General features: G+C 43.3%; 3 protein-coding genes across 3 annotated transcripts; all 3 read left to right on the top strand.

Annotated features, from left to right (window-relative positions):
- The first annotated feature begins 2,776 nt into the window (after positions 1 to 2,776).
- Positions 2,777 to 4,648, top strand: LOC135488420 (antistasin-like). Its single transcript, XM_064773027.1, has 4 exons — positions 2,777 to 2,924; positions 3,519 to 3,611; positions 3,959 to 4,045; positions 4,327 to 4,648. The coding sequence occupies exons 1-4, from the start codon at positions 2,864 to 2,866 to the stop codon at positions 4,410 to 4,412; spliced, it is 327 nt and encodes a 108-aa protein (XP_064629097.1). The 5' UTR covers positions 2,777 to 2,863; the 3' UTR covers positions 4,413 to 4,648.
- A 577-nt stretch (positions 4,649 to 5,225) lies between these two features.
- On the top strand, positions 5,226 to 9,825 carry LOC135487836 (lambda-crystallin-like). Its single transcript, XM_064771937.1, has 6 exons — positions 5,226 to 5,352; positions 6,159 to 6,393; positions 6,682 to 6,843; positions 7,303 to 7,497; positions 7,779 to 7,884; positions 8,128 to 9,825. Exons 1-6 carry the CDS (start codon positions 5,318 to 5,320, stop codon positions 8,349 to 8,351), a joined length of 957 nt encoding a protein of 318 aa, XP_064628007.1. The 5' UTR covers positions 5,226 to 5,317; the 3' UTR covers positions 8,352 to 9,825.
- Positions 9,826 to 10,227: 402 nt separating this feature from the next.
- On the top strand, positions 10,228 to 12,199 carry LOC135488445 (NADH dehydrogenase [ubiquinone] 1 alpha subcomplex assembly factor 4-like). Its single transcript, XM_064773055.1, has 3 exons — positions 10,228 to 10,439; positions 10,696 to 10,793; positions 11,463 to 12,199. The coding sequence occupies exons 1-3, from the start codon at positions 10,289 to 10,291 to the stop codon at positions 11,859 to 11,861; spliced, it is 648 nt and encodes a 215-aa protein (XP_064629125.1). The 5' UTR covers positions 10,228 to 10,288; the 3' UTR covers positions 11,862 to 12,199.
- The last annotated feature ends 775 nt before the right edge of the window (positions 12,200 to 12,974 follow it).

Below are 12,974 nucleotides of genomic sequence, written 5' to 3'. Positions count from 1 at the left end.
TCCTTGGCACAAGATGAGCACTATAACCTTGTTGTCCACTTGGCACAAGACGATAATGAGCTCATTGTCCTTGGCACAAGATGTGCACAATAACCTTGTTGTCCACTCGGCACAAGACGATAATGAGCTCATTGTCCTTGGAACACCCTGTTGTCCTTGGCAAAAGATGAGCACAACATTCTTATAATGACGCAAGACAATCCCAAACTCGTTGTCCTTGGTTCAAGATAAGCACAATAACCTTGTTGTCCATTTGGCACAATTTCGTTATTCTTGAATACGACAACCACCATATCGTTGTCCTTGGTGCAAGACAATCACAACCTAATAGTCCTTCGCACGATTCGTTATTCTTTAATACGGCTAACGACAACGACAACGTCGTTGTCCTTGGCACAAGACAAGGACAATCTCTACGTCTTGGTCAAAACTGTTTAACCGAGTATCTGTCCTGGCAGCAGGAAATCCACAAGAGGCGGAGCTCTTATCCCAGTGTTCTTGATAATCCTTTTAATAATCAAATGACTAGTGTACAAACAGTCCCCAACATGCCTACAGTCTATGGACCGTGGTGTCCTCTCCTCATCTACGATGGGAGAAGGCTGGAGATTTGTGTTGTACCCAGTCTGTCGTGGGAGAGAGTTCGAGCCGTCAGGGCCGTTCCCTGCGTCGGGCCAGGCAACCAGTGGCTTGGGCCGTCCCTTGTGGTGTCTCCGTGTAGGCTTTTCATCTGTGGCCGAGGCGGCATGGCCCTGGCCGAGATGGATGCTGGGTGCTAACGCAGGGTCCTGACGGTTCGGTACAGCTGAGCCGTTACAATGGTTCATGTTTGCGGGCCGAAATTGTGAATACCATACGTCTAATCAAGACCCGGGTTTTCGATTTTCCGATGAGTACGATGCTAAAAATCTGAAATATCAAAGTAGCCAAGTGTGTAAGTACGAGTAGGGGTAGACTAGTTCACAACGACGCATTGTAGAAAGTGTCCCAATCCGACGACTCGAAAGCCCGGGCTCAAAAGTTCGTCACTTTGAATAGCAATGAAATGATGAATGCGTTTGTTAAAAAAATGGTCGGCGCACCAGCCACAACTCTCTCTGCCCTGGAAACTGTTTTTCTGTCCGATATACGACACGTAGCCTGCGCACTCAACCCCCGTTTTTTCTGTTACACCAGCATAGACGCGCCGGTCAGGGAAGGCTTTTAGCCAGTTTTCGTAGGATGCCTAGCTACAACATCAATAAAGTTCTTACCAGTTCACATGCTTCATGTCCGTAATGTCTCCCGTCTGGATCCGCTAATAACTGTTGTCTCTCATTTTACTAAGTGCCTGGTGGGGAACTCCACCAAGGGTGCATGCAACATGCCACAAAGGGTGTAAAATCGGGGTGTGAAACATCACTGTAACGTGGAGGTGACGATTTACGATCTAATACCAAGTTATCACATTCATCATTCGTGACTGGCGTACCCCACTCCGGATACCCCACACACCAGACTGCATTTGACCTCGAGTTCAAGTGTAAACGATTGCCCCTTGCTGATGAGTCTGCCCAACGGGAGGTGCAGTTTTATACTGGAACACCGCAGGTCCGCAAACCTTGCCACCTCTAGAAGTGGCAAGGTTTGCTGAACTATAAGGCCAACGGAACGCAATTCAAAGCCAGGATCGCTTTTTCTGTTGCGTCAGTCGCACTAACCTGATCCGATACGTATATCCTTCGTTCGTCGGATGCTGAACCTTCCTATTTTGTACCAATTGCAAACATCAACTAAACGTCGCACTTTTAGTTGCGAAACCCCCTAGTTGTGTGTCGACGGAGGGTATGTCCCAAAGGTTAGAAGTACATATAGAAAGCGCTCAAAGATTAAAAGCGCAATCCTCTGTCCCCGGGACACTCTGTCCTCGGATTATATTCCTCCCATTCATTATATGGACCGTTTTGTATTCGTTGTGCCCATTTCCCAGTGTCCCCCAGCCTAGAAATGAAATGTATAAGCCACGACTTGACTAAAACCCGGCTCTACCCTGCACCTGCATCCTCCCTCCCGCCATGGCTCATTGTCCAATAAGCGGGACATCGACTCTAGGGAAAGTTCACTGAAACGAATTTACTGACAAAAAACGATAATTGTCATGAAAAGTGCCAGATCATACATGACAGAGATTTCTGGACGTCTGAGCTGATCGGGTGTGTTCAATGAACGATTAAAAGGATGACCATGCCAGACGTGCATAATGACAGCCTCCGAGATGATTGTAACTTTGTAGAATTATATTGCTGAGAGAGATTGATGGAATAATCACATCCGACAATAATTTGAATAGATTAAAGGCCTTCTCCGTTCGTTCATGAATTTGAAAATTTTAACTTGAATTTGAAAATTCCATGTGTAATGGATTGAATTCTGAATTTCCAAAATGCTATTTTGTAGACTGATACGAAGTGCTACCTTCCAGCAAATTCGCGTGCATAATAACTGCACTATACGACATGCACTGTTATTTTCTTTTTACTTGAACCAATGAGAACAGTACGATCAATACGCACAGCTAGGTCTTTAAGAGTCCATCGGACGACAAGAAGTGGTGTCAAGTGTTTGCGTTTACGCTGGAAACGAGACCAAATGTCGGTTATAATAATTGTCATATCGAGGGGACATTCCAGAAGCAATGATATTTTGAACAACCAATCTTAGTGCAACTGGGGCTGTAGGCTACTCTAATTTGATAGATAATAGGTGAATTGTATTTATACACTTTTGGATATTGATTGCCATATAAAAGGCTTTTGCCAAGATTATTCGGGACAACTTCACAGTTGAGGAGTAACAGTCGCCAAGGAGAAACAGCGCTGCAAACATGAGGACCTTTATCTTTATCGGAGTTGTTGCCTTAACTGTTATCGCTGTTACAGCAGCCGGTAAGTCACTTTTGGAGGTGTCCACTGCTATCAATTCTAAACTTCTGGAGGTGTCCTGAATACAGATAGCTAGCCTTAATGAATGGGTGGAATTGACCAGGGACCTAACTGAATCGGTGACTTTGATGGAGGGGGGGGGGGGGGGTTCTGAACAGAGATTCCACTGTAACATCCATGGGACATTGGTTTCAATGCGTCGCCTCACCGATTATGATGCTTTTGCACTCACACGTGCATTTATATGTATATGTATATGTGCTCGAAGATAATATTATAATATAATAATGATGCGTCTTATATAGCGCAGTATCCAGGCCGTTTTGCCCGCTCAAAGCGCTTTACATTATTACCAGCAGGTGTCTCTTAATTGATTGTGCGCCCGGCCAGAAGATTCGTCTCGCCGAAGACACCCTCAGAGCATACCCGGGTCAATATCCTCCCAAGAAGTAGACAGTGTTCACTGACAGATTAGGTTCTATGGTTCTGGCACACCCAAAGCTCAGTGTTCCCACCTGACACATCATTCCACCCATAATGGTGATCTTTTTTAATTCTACTGACAGAATTTTATTTCATCAAGCTTCTTTTTTGTAGGTCCTTCTCAGGCTGGGTGTCCCCCGGTCTGCAGTATGTATTGCGAGAATGGCTTCAAGACTGACGAAAATGGGTGTCCAATTTGTCGATGCAGTAAGTGTCCAACTTTATAGAATCATTCATATTTACTACATAGTACTAGAGTCGTTCGAAGGCTCAGATACCACGGAGCCTGCCGAGATCCTCTGCAGTCGGGCAAAGCGAGGACATCTACTGGCGCGGCATAAAACCAATGAAGACATGTCGGCTTGGATGTGACCAAGTTCACGCGTCAACCCGTCCCGTTATTAGTGCCGTGTCAAATGAGACTGACGACTCTTCCCGTGATAAATTATAAGATCAAAGGAAAGAATGTTTACCCCTTAATTAGTCACGATGAAGTCGATACACGAGTGTAGCAGCTGCTGTTCTAAAACCCCATCTTTTTCTGTCCCGTATAGGGTCAGAACCGTGTCCTCCGATCTGCCGGATGCATTGTCCATACGGCTTCAAGCTTGATGCAAATGGGTGCGAAATTTGTGAATGCGGTAAGTGCACTGAGCATTTCGCTACATCAAAATCTCAGACTGCATGCGTAAAGACTGGTGCCGGGTAAGCGCACAGTCAAGACACCAGCGCAACCCTAGTCAATGGTTGCCACTGGACTGTGATACCTCGAAAAATACCTGTAAATGCGCGGTACCAAACTGATTTGAACGTTTTCGTGCAAGTGCTGGACTACAGTAGACTTGTTATAAAAACTGAAAAAATGACTAACAAGAGTTCGTGACAAAAACAACGAAATATTTACAACTTGTTTAATTTTCAGCCTGTGCCCCTGTCGTCTGTATGATGTATTGCGAGAATGGTTTCGAAACTGACGGAAACGGTTGTGAAATCTGCAAGTGCAAGTGACCTTAGAAAACCAACTCACTTCAGCACCGACAAACAGCCGATCGGACAGACGCTACAATGTGCCAACAGTGTTTTTAATATGAATGACTCTCATTTTAGTTGACGACAGGACCTGAACTATACTATATCGGTGCGTGTGTGTCCTTCACACGCTTTCGTGTAAGCTGAAGATAACTCCATCAGTTGACAGCGTTTGTTTTGAATGTTCTACAATAAAAAGCGATATATCTATTGAACATGGTTTCGTGTTTTATTTATGGAACCTGGTGTTACCATAACGTAGGACTGAAACAAAAAAGCTACATTGGAAGTTCTTTAGTGCTCTTTCTGTCTAGCTGTATTATATATATATATATATATATATTTGTACTGTACTTAGTCCCAGCTTAAACTTAGAAGTGCATAATTCTGTAATACTCCTCAAAAGAGGGGCGTTGAATTGTGCACTACGTTTCGAAATGGCACCTTGGCACTGGCGCAGCCTTGAACCCATGACATTCCGATCACAAGACGGAGGCTCTTCCACTCTGCCACAACGCTTCCCATAAGCCACAAGCATCGACAATCGCCTCCCCCCCCCCGAAGCTGCGGCCTCTTCCGTTCCATCAGCAGAAATAATGTCCCATACGATACAATCGAACACATGTCACAACCGAACTCGAGTGCAGGAAAAGGTTCTTAGCCAGTGACCGGTAAACCCGTAAATTGAGACCGGTCGGTTAAATCGTAAATTGAAATTCCCGGCATATGATCTGTCGTTACGTATAGCGACAAAGGGACAACCACGCACTGCACGATCTAAGAGCGGACAATTCGCCTATTATCACCCTGATATCGATAGGCCGTGACCGATTTTTCAGTGGCCCGACCTTTGCCTCTCATTGTCCCACGCCGACAGACCAACAATGGAGAAGAAGGGAAAGATTGGGATTATTGGCAGGCAAGTCAGTCTCCATTTGAGGGGTTGGGGGTTAGGTGGGCTCATTGGTGTTGGGGCTGCGGTCGTCGCGACAAATTCGCCCCAGTGCCGAAATTAAAAAATTGTAAGGAACGAAATGAGCGCCTCTAGTGTCAAGATTGTCGGCAGGATTGTCATTGATGGGCACCTCAGACACCAGTTGAGTTACCGACTTTGTCATGAAGACACGTGCGCGGTGTTTGGAAGGCGGGAAATTCAAATGGGTTTTAAAGGGGCACGCCGTTCGTAAGGACAGGCTAGCTGCAGAGTCATTGCCAAATTGACAGCGAGGACGCATTTATTATGAAACAATAAACTAATTGACTATAAGGACAAGTTGTTGACCAAGTTTCTTGAGATGCTAAGTTTTTCAGTCACACAGTTAGCATGTGCTTACCAGTGCCATAAAACTGCACAGTAGAGTAGGCATTTTAACTCTTACATTACTGTATGTCATGAAACTGTACAGTGGGCATGTGAATTCCTACACCATAATCATGGGTGGGTCACCATGTAAATGCTTTCTGGACAATAGTACTGGCCCTTCAAAGGGGCAATATAGGCAGCAGCTAGGCAGGCAAGATAAAGTTACATGCAGTCGCCAAATAGGGGTCTCCCACATCTCACAGTACGTCGAAATGATTTACACTTTTACGAGGAATACATTTAGTACTGAATCTGACATGACCCCAGGGCCCTTACTGTGTATATTAGTCACCTGAAGATGACTAAATAAGCCCCTCTGCTCCTGCCTATAGTCCCCCCTTTAACATAGATTCTGTTTCCAGTGGGCTAATTGGTCGAAGCTGGGCTATGCTCTTTGCTGGTGCTGGCTACCACATCTCTCTCTTCGACATCTTGCCTGCACAAGTCACTTCGGCCTTGGAAGACATCAAGAAGCAGTTGGGGAGCTTGGAGAAGGATGGTCTCCTCCGGGGGTCCCTAACAGCAGAGCAACAGTTCAAACTCATCACTGGATGCAGCGAGTTAGCTGGGTGTGTAGAGGGAGCCAAGCATGTGCAGGTACGGTTATAATTGTACGCCTACTGTTGAACCTTCCTATTTAGGACACCAGGCCTTGTGATTGAGAGCTGGGGTTCTGCTTGGGTGCACCCACACTCCTAAAGCATTGGCGGTGTTCAAACGCAAGTCTTTACTTACATCATCTCTATAAAAATGTTGGTCACGGCATGAGAGTGTAGGGTGTACGCAACAATTTGAGAGGGAATTAAAGCCCTGGGAGAGTTCTGTGCGGTTTTGAGAAATCACACTGCAATTTTGTCCTTATCTTATTACCAATCATACTTATAGGAGTGCGTCCCAGAGAACCTGGACCTGAAGAAAAAGATTTTCCAACAGCTAGACGAATTGGTGTCAGAGGAGACCGTCCTCTCAAGCTCAACTAGTTGTTTACAGCCTTCAAAGTTCTCGGAAGATTTAAAACACAGAAGTCAAGTCATAGTTGCCCATCCTGTAAGTTCAAATCATGTTGATATTGATGCTTTTCACATGAAATGTCCCTGGTTCTGTGGGTCCATCTTGCTGGCACCTCCTTCTCTGGGTGTTTTCACCCTCAAGTCAATCGAAATGAAAATCCTTTAGGAGACAAAGACGAAACTGGAGGGGAATTGGAAGATACTGGCCATATAGTCAGGCTCAAACTTATCCATGTACATCCCTGCATTTACAACCATAAACTCCTCCAGTGCTTATTTTGCCTAGAATCCTGCAGCAGTGCATTATCCTATTCATATTTGGACGGGTGAGACCAATCCACTGCTTCCGGAGTGTAATTTTGTGTGAAGAAGACATTTCATGCATTGACCCCTTTAAAGTCATAATTGATTTTGGTTTGTTCTATCAACTGTATAGTAAACTGTGCAAGTACTAAGAATGAACTTGGACTAAACATCTTTATTGTTGTCAATCCAGGTCAATCCACCTTATTACGTTCCACTTGTCGAATTGATTCCTGCTCCTTGGACCAGTCCAGATATTTGCCCAAGGACACGTGCATTAATGGAGGAAATCGGTCAAGCGCCAGTTGTCCTGAATCGGGAGATACCCGGATTTGCTGTGAATCGTATCCAGTATGCAATATTAAATGAGTGCTGGAGGCTGGTAGAGGTGAGTGACTCGTAAATCTGCAGTCATTTTTCTGTGAATTTGTTGAAATGAGAGGGGTTCTATCTTGGCATTCTGGTTGTGACGTTATGTCCTTGGAGGACAGTCTGTGAAACAATGTTAGGTTTTGTCATAGCGTGGTAATGTTTGGCTCACCTAGACCTTATATCGTAGGAACATGATCTGGAGGAATAGGTGCACCTGTACAGCCAACAAAAGTTTACCTTTGTTTTATATAAGCAAGATGGGAAAAGGACCCTCAAGCATGGTCACGTTCCTTTCAGGATGGTGTGATGAATGTGAAAGATGTTGATACTGTGATGTCCCATGGCCTTGGACCCAGATATGCTTTTATAGGGCCACTGGAGGTAGCTCATCTTAATGCAGAGGGTAAGTGTAATGAGGATTTCAGTTATAATGATTGGACTTCAGGCCAATGCAAGAAAGTTATCATGGATATATTCCTTTACATTGAACTTGTCTCCAATTAATCCAGTTAGAGACATCAGTAACAATGCGTCCTTGCAGGTGTTAGCAGAGTTGAAAACACTGTATTCACAAAGTTTAACTAATGTGATTGAGGGGATCAAGATCAAGTCATCAAGGATATGTTTTGCAATCGCTGTCTTTCAGGTATGGAGAACTACTGTGAAAGGTACTGGCAAAGTATTCACTCAGTTAGTAACACGTTCGGTCCCGTACCAAAGATGACCCCTGAGAATGTTGTCAACACCACCATCCACCCGCAGTTATGTGACATGGTACCGATGGAGAAGATGATCGAGAGGAGGAAATGGAGAGACGACTCACTAGCACGTCTGGCTAAACTGAAAAAGGAGCGAGCCAAAAAGGAGTGAAAAGGGCGTTAGCAGCCTTATTATTAAAGATAGTTTTTTTTGGACAATGGAAACTGATGAGAAATAGTGATGATACTGTTTTGAATCTGTATAGTCTGTCAGTTTGATCTCTCTGTAGGCGACCTCTTCCTAAGGACAGCATCGTTTTAATCAAGGCTCCTCTAGGCCTACATATGAATAGGTGCTAGAATGTGGATGTATTATTCCAATCTTGTTACAACTACTGGTGCACACTGAGATGTTACATTTTAAATTATAACTCACACAACGTAGTGAGTGTAATGGTTACGTGTATGTATAAAGTGTAAACAAAATTCATTTATCCATCATGTCCATCGAATCTGAAAAAATTTGTGCAGACCCATGACAGTTCCGGTTCCGGTACAGTTTGTTGCATTCCATACGGGCCGCGCTTGCCGATCCTGCTTTCACGACGCACCGCAACCACAGTTACCATGATTCCCGTTGTTGACCAAGGTTGTTGACGCAATTATTTCATGACGTCATGAGCCATTGACCAATCACGCAAGTAGATTTATTCACACCGGCGCCACTGTCTTGAAGTGTATCTAAAAATCGTCTGCTAGAACATACAGGACAACAACGTCGGCGGAGACAGTTGTGACATTTCATTGCAGACGAAGTAAACGTCCTCTTCTTCTCGATTTACGTACTTTACTTCAAAAAGTCAGTTTTAACACTACTGCACAAATATAGAGTGGTCTTAAAGTTCCATTTGGATAGAGATTTGACGGACTGATTTGGAAATTCATTCCAACCATGCAACTGTTTCAGAAATGAGAAAAAGCTTCTAGGTGTCATGACATGCATGATGTGTCTTGCCTCTGCATTTTTGTACTCAGACATGTCAGAGGGCTTTCAACTTTCATATCATTGAAGAAATAATTCATTCCAATCTACAAGTATATCAATCACATCATTTATTTAAAAATCGTCTGCTAGGACATACAGGACAACGTCGGTGGAGGCAGTTGTGACATTTCAATTTTCATTGCATAGAGATTTGACGGACTGATTTGGAAATTCATTCCAACCATGCAACTGTTTCAGAAATGAGAAAAAGCTCCTGGGTGTCATGACATGCATTCAATTATTATTTCACCACAAAGAGCTGCTTCTGTCAGTAGATATGAGGCAGCTACCGGGGCGGGGACTATTTCTTTATCGGGCCTTATTGTTCAGCGTCTCCAAGGAATTCTATTTTTAGAGTCCAATGGGGGGGGGCTTCCCCCCAATGTACTGACTAAAACCTGTCACTTTCAGAGAACGGGGGAGGGGGTTTGGGGGACTCATCCCCCAATGTACTGGCTATATATGTCAGAAGGACAGTTGTGTGAGTTCACTAGAGATTGCTCTTTACATATTAAGTGTTATTGTTGTCAAATTTAACTCCTTCACAGTCACAAGTGCAGATTGTGAATAAAGGTCATTCTTCTTTGACTGTGTCTCTATACTCATTTGATTGATAGTCTTTCAATACATCTGCATGACAATGATGACACCAAAAACCGATCTTGGGTTTCATCAGATTGGGTATCATCCTCAGTGTAGACATGATGGGCTGAGATGTGGCAGTTTCACTGGCAAAGCACATACATGTATTGTTTTGATGTGATTAATCTTGTGGGTGGTTGTGACATTTAAGCATGTCACAAACATTTGTTCATTGCGGGGAGGGGTCCACAAATATGGCATAATATGTTGATGCCAGCAAGAAGAAAGCTTTCATGTAGGTGTAGTGGCTGTGGGTAAAGATTTCAGGGTGTTTAGGGAGCACTTCGGGCATTGAAGACAAGAGAGATTGGCGGGCGACAAGGAATTAATACAACATCGCGACAAAAACGACGACCAAACTTGCATGCTGTTTTGTTTTTTCTTCAATGTCACGATTTCGTAACTAGAAATCTACTGCAAAAATGGGGAAAACACTGTCAACGATCGGAAAGCGTGCTAACCAAAGGTTCAATTTTGAAAATAGAGCTCAGAGAGCTATCGAAAAACAGAAAACGATCCCTAAAGCCGCACCCAGACACCCATCAACAGTGGAGCAATTGAAAACCATTGAACGTGAGTACGATTACATGCACACCAACTACGGGGTGTTCCAAAATCGATGTAGGCCTACACTGATACAGTGCAAGCTGGATGCTTTCCTCTTGCTTGGATCATGGTTGTTGCTTCACATTAAACTTGCAGCGCAGTGTGCCATCGTATACCGCAGTGTGAGTATCATACACTTTATGTATGCACTTTATTTATACACTTTATGATTATCATACACTTTACTCGAATCTCCAAATTTATTCTTTATGTTTTATTTCAGAACGATCAGAAATAAAAGAAGAAATTGACAGAAGGAATGAATCTTTGCTGGACAAGCTTAAGCAGGTCCGGATTGAATCTCATGGACCGCCTCCTGAGGTATGTGAAAAGTCAATAACACTCGTGTCACATCATAAACCATTAAGAAGTCCTGGGGCAGAATCTGAGAATATGTGTCATGTAACAACTTCCAAATGATTACAGAATTGTTCTGTAATTATCCATAACCTGTTGCCAAATGGTCTCATCCAGGTACACATGGGACTGCATTTCAATGTGTCTTTCGAAAATGATGTGGTGAGTGGTTCGAGTCAGTTCATGCTGAAGATAGTTGCCAGTATCAGTACATGTAATAGATTCCATCTAAGATTGACTACATGTAAAATGTAGAATTACATAACCACTGACCAGTGCTCTTTGCTTTATTGCCTTGGTAACATAAATAGATCTACAGTGGAACCTTCCTTAGCAGACACCTCTCTATTAAGGACGACCTCTCTATTAAGGACACTAGTTTTGGTCCCAAATTTGTTGTGTCCATTCAATTTGATCTCTCTAATCAGGACACCTCTCTATCAAGGACAGCACTTGTCAGTCCCAAGGGTGTCCTTAATAGAGAGGTTCTACTATATTTTCTGTTCAGATGCTTTCACATTTCCAATTCTTCAGTCTCCTTATCTGATTTGAAATCATTAAAGGTATGTACCTACTGCATATACATTGTATAACCAAACTCCAAAATGACCAAAGTGTCATTCTTATTTCTAGATTAAGTCTGCACGCCACCTCCCAAAGAATAGAATATATGCCGGGGAGACAGAGTTGGGTTTTGAGGAGCCAAATGTCATACCGCCTGGAAAACTAACTGTACGGACATTGATGGATGTTCTTGGAAAAGCTATGGTGGAACCAAAAACTTACACTGCGAGAGAAATTGCTGCTGAACATTCGCTCGATAGGCAAAAGGTTGAAAACATGTTGAAATATTTTGCCGCATTTAGTTTACATATTCCCAAGGCTGGAGAGGTACCTGTAGCAGGAAAACTTCGAAGCAGCGAAAAGGGGAGCGAAACTGTCGAGCTTGAGGACAGAACAACTATGCTGGAAGAAGGGAAAAAGGAATCTGGTTTTAAGATTAATATCTTAACAAAGAAACCAGAGGACTAATCAGTGACTAAGACATTAACTTGTGTGCTATTGTATTGGGACATAGACATTGTTTGGCCAATCAGATGCTGACACTTGTACATTTTGAAGTTGAAATTTCATTTTCTTAAAGGAACAGCGTTTCCTGACAGGGTTGCGTTGCAAGACTCGGCAATTATTGTTGATCATCAGATATCTGGTCGGGAAAGACACCTTGATTTCCAAGTTCACTGCTTATAAACAATGTGTATAAAAATTCAACTGTAAATGCACTCTAAATAGGAGTAAGAGTATAAAACCTGACAAATTGCAAAATTGACGCAAATGATCTCAATCATAGTTTAAATCCAGTTGAAGTAATAATTTATGTTGAAAAAAACTATGTCTTGGTTGTGCTTTTGATTCAACCAGGTCTTTGTCCACTGTGAAGACAGAAAGAAGCAGGTTCTTGCTTTCTGCGACGACAGAAAGACCAAAGTCCTTGTCTCTGGTGGAGACAGAATAACCCCGTCTTTGTCCGCTTTGGAGAGAAAAAAGAGCATATTGTTTGTCCTTGCTACCATGGTAACAGCTCAACCATCTTGACCCTCAATGTATTGACATTGCTAAGCTTTACAGACAACGCTGGTCCAATGGGCGGAGGTAATGGAGGCAATTCTGCTGGTAGTTCAGTATGCAGATCAACCAGCTCTTTGTCCACTGTGGAATTGAAAAGAACTATTTGTGTCGCCTACAGACTTTGACTCGGAGGCAGCAAATAGTCATGAAGAAGAGCTCAGTCGTTGTCTAATGCGGCCAGGCTTGGGCAACATCAAAAAGTGAAATAGTGAAGTCACAACCAAAGGCATATCCGGAGTACTTTTTGTCCACAGAAACAGAAGGACGAAGGATTTGTTTATGATGTATAGAACAATCATGTCCTTGTCCACTATCGAGACAGAAAGAACCAAGTCCATTGAGAACACACAAAACACAGTCATTGTCTACAGTGACGGCACAACACGTCTTTGTCTTACTATCAAGACAGAAAGAAAACAGGTGGTTGTACACTGAGAAGAAATATACACTGTCCATGTCTACTGTGGAGACAAGACAATCGGGTCTTTGTCCGCTGTGGAGTAAGAAAGGAAACCA

This window comes from Lineus longissimus, chromosome 5 (genome assembly GCF_910592395.1).
Source record: "Lineus longissimus chromosome 5, tnLinLong1.2, whole genome shotgun sequence".
NCBI classification, from domain to species: Eukaryota; Metazoa; Nemertea; class Pilidiophora; order Heteronemertea; family Lineidae; genus Lineus; species Lineus longissimus.
This window is presented reverse-complemented; position numbering and strand designations above follow the sequence as displayed.

Coding starts and splice junctions, on each gene's coding strand:
- LOC135488420 (XM_064773027.1), top strand. CDS start 2,864: ATGAGGACCTTTATCTTTATCGGAGTTGTTGCCTTAACTGTTATCGCT. Junction 2,925..3,518: donor TATCGCTGTTACAGCAGCCG/GTAAGTCACTTT, acceptor TCTTTTTTGTAG/GTCCTTCTCAGGCTGGGTGT. Junction 4,046..4,326: donor GTGCGAAATTTGTGAATGCG/GTAAGTGCACTG, acceptor TTTAATTTTCAG/CCTGTGCCCCTGTCGTCTGT.
- LOC135487836 (XM_064771937.1), top strand. CDS start 5,318: ATGGAGAAGAAGGGAAAGATTGGGATTATTGGCAG. Junction 5,353..6,158: donor AAGATTGGGATTATTGGCAG/GCAAGTCAGTCT, acceptor TTCTGTTTCCAG/TGGGCTAATTGGTCGAAGCT. Junction 6,844..7,302: donor AAGTCATAGTTGCCCATCCT/GTAAGTTCAAAT, acceptor TTGTCAATCCAG/GTCAATCCACCTTATTACGT.
- LOC135488445 (XM_064773055.1), top strand. CDS start 10,289: ATGGGGAAAACACTGTCAACGATCGGAAAGCGTGCTAACCAAAGGTTC. Junction 10,440..10,695: donor GCAATTGAAAACCATTGAAC/GTGAGTACGATT, acceptor GTTTTATTTCAG/AACGATCAGAAATAAAAGAA. Junction 10,794..11,462: donor CTCATGGACCGCCTCCTGAG/GTATGTGAAAAG, acceptor TCTTATTTCTAG/ATTAAGTCTGCACGCCACCT.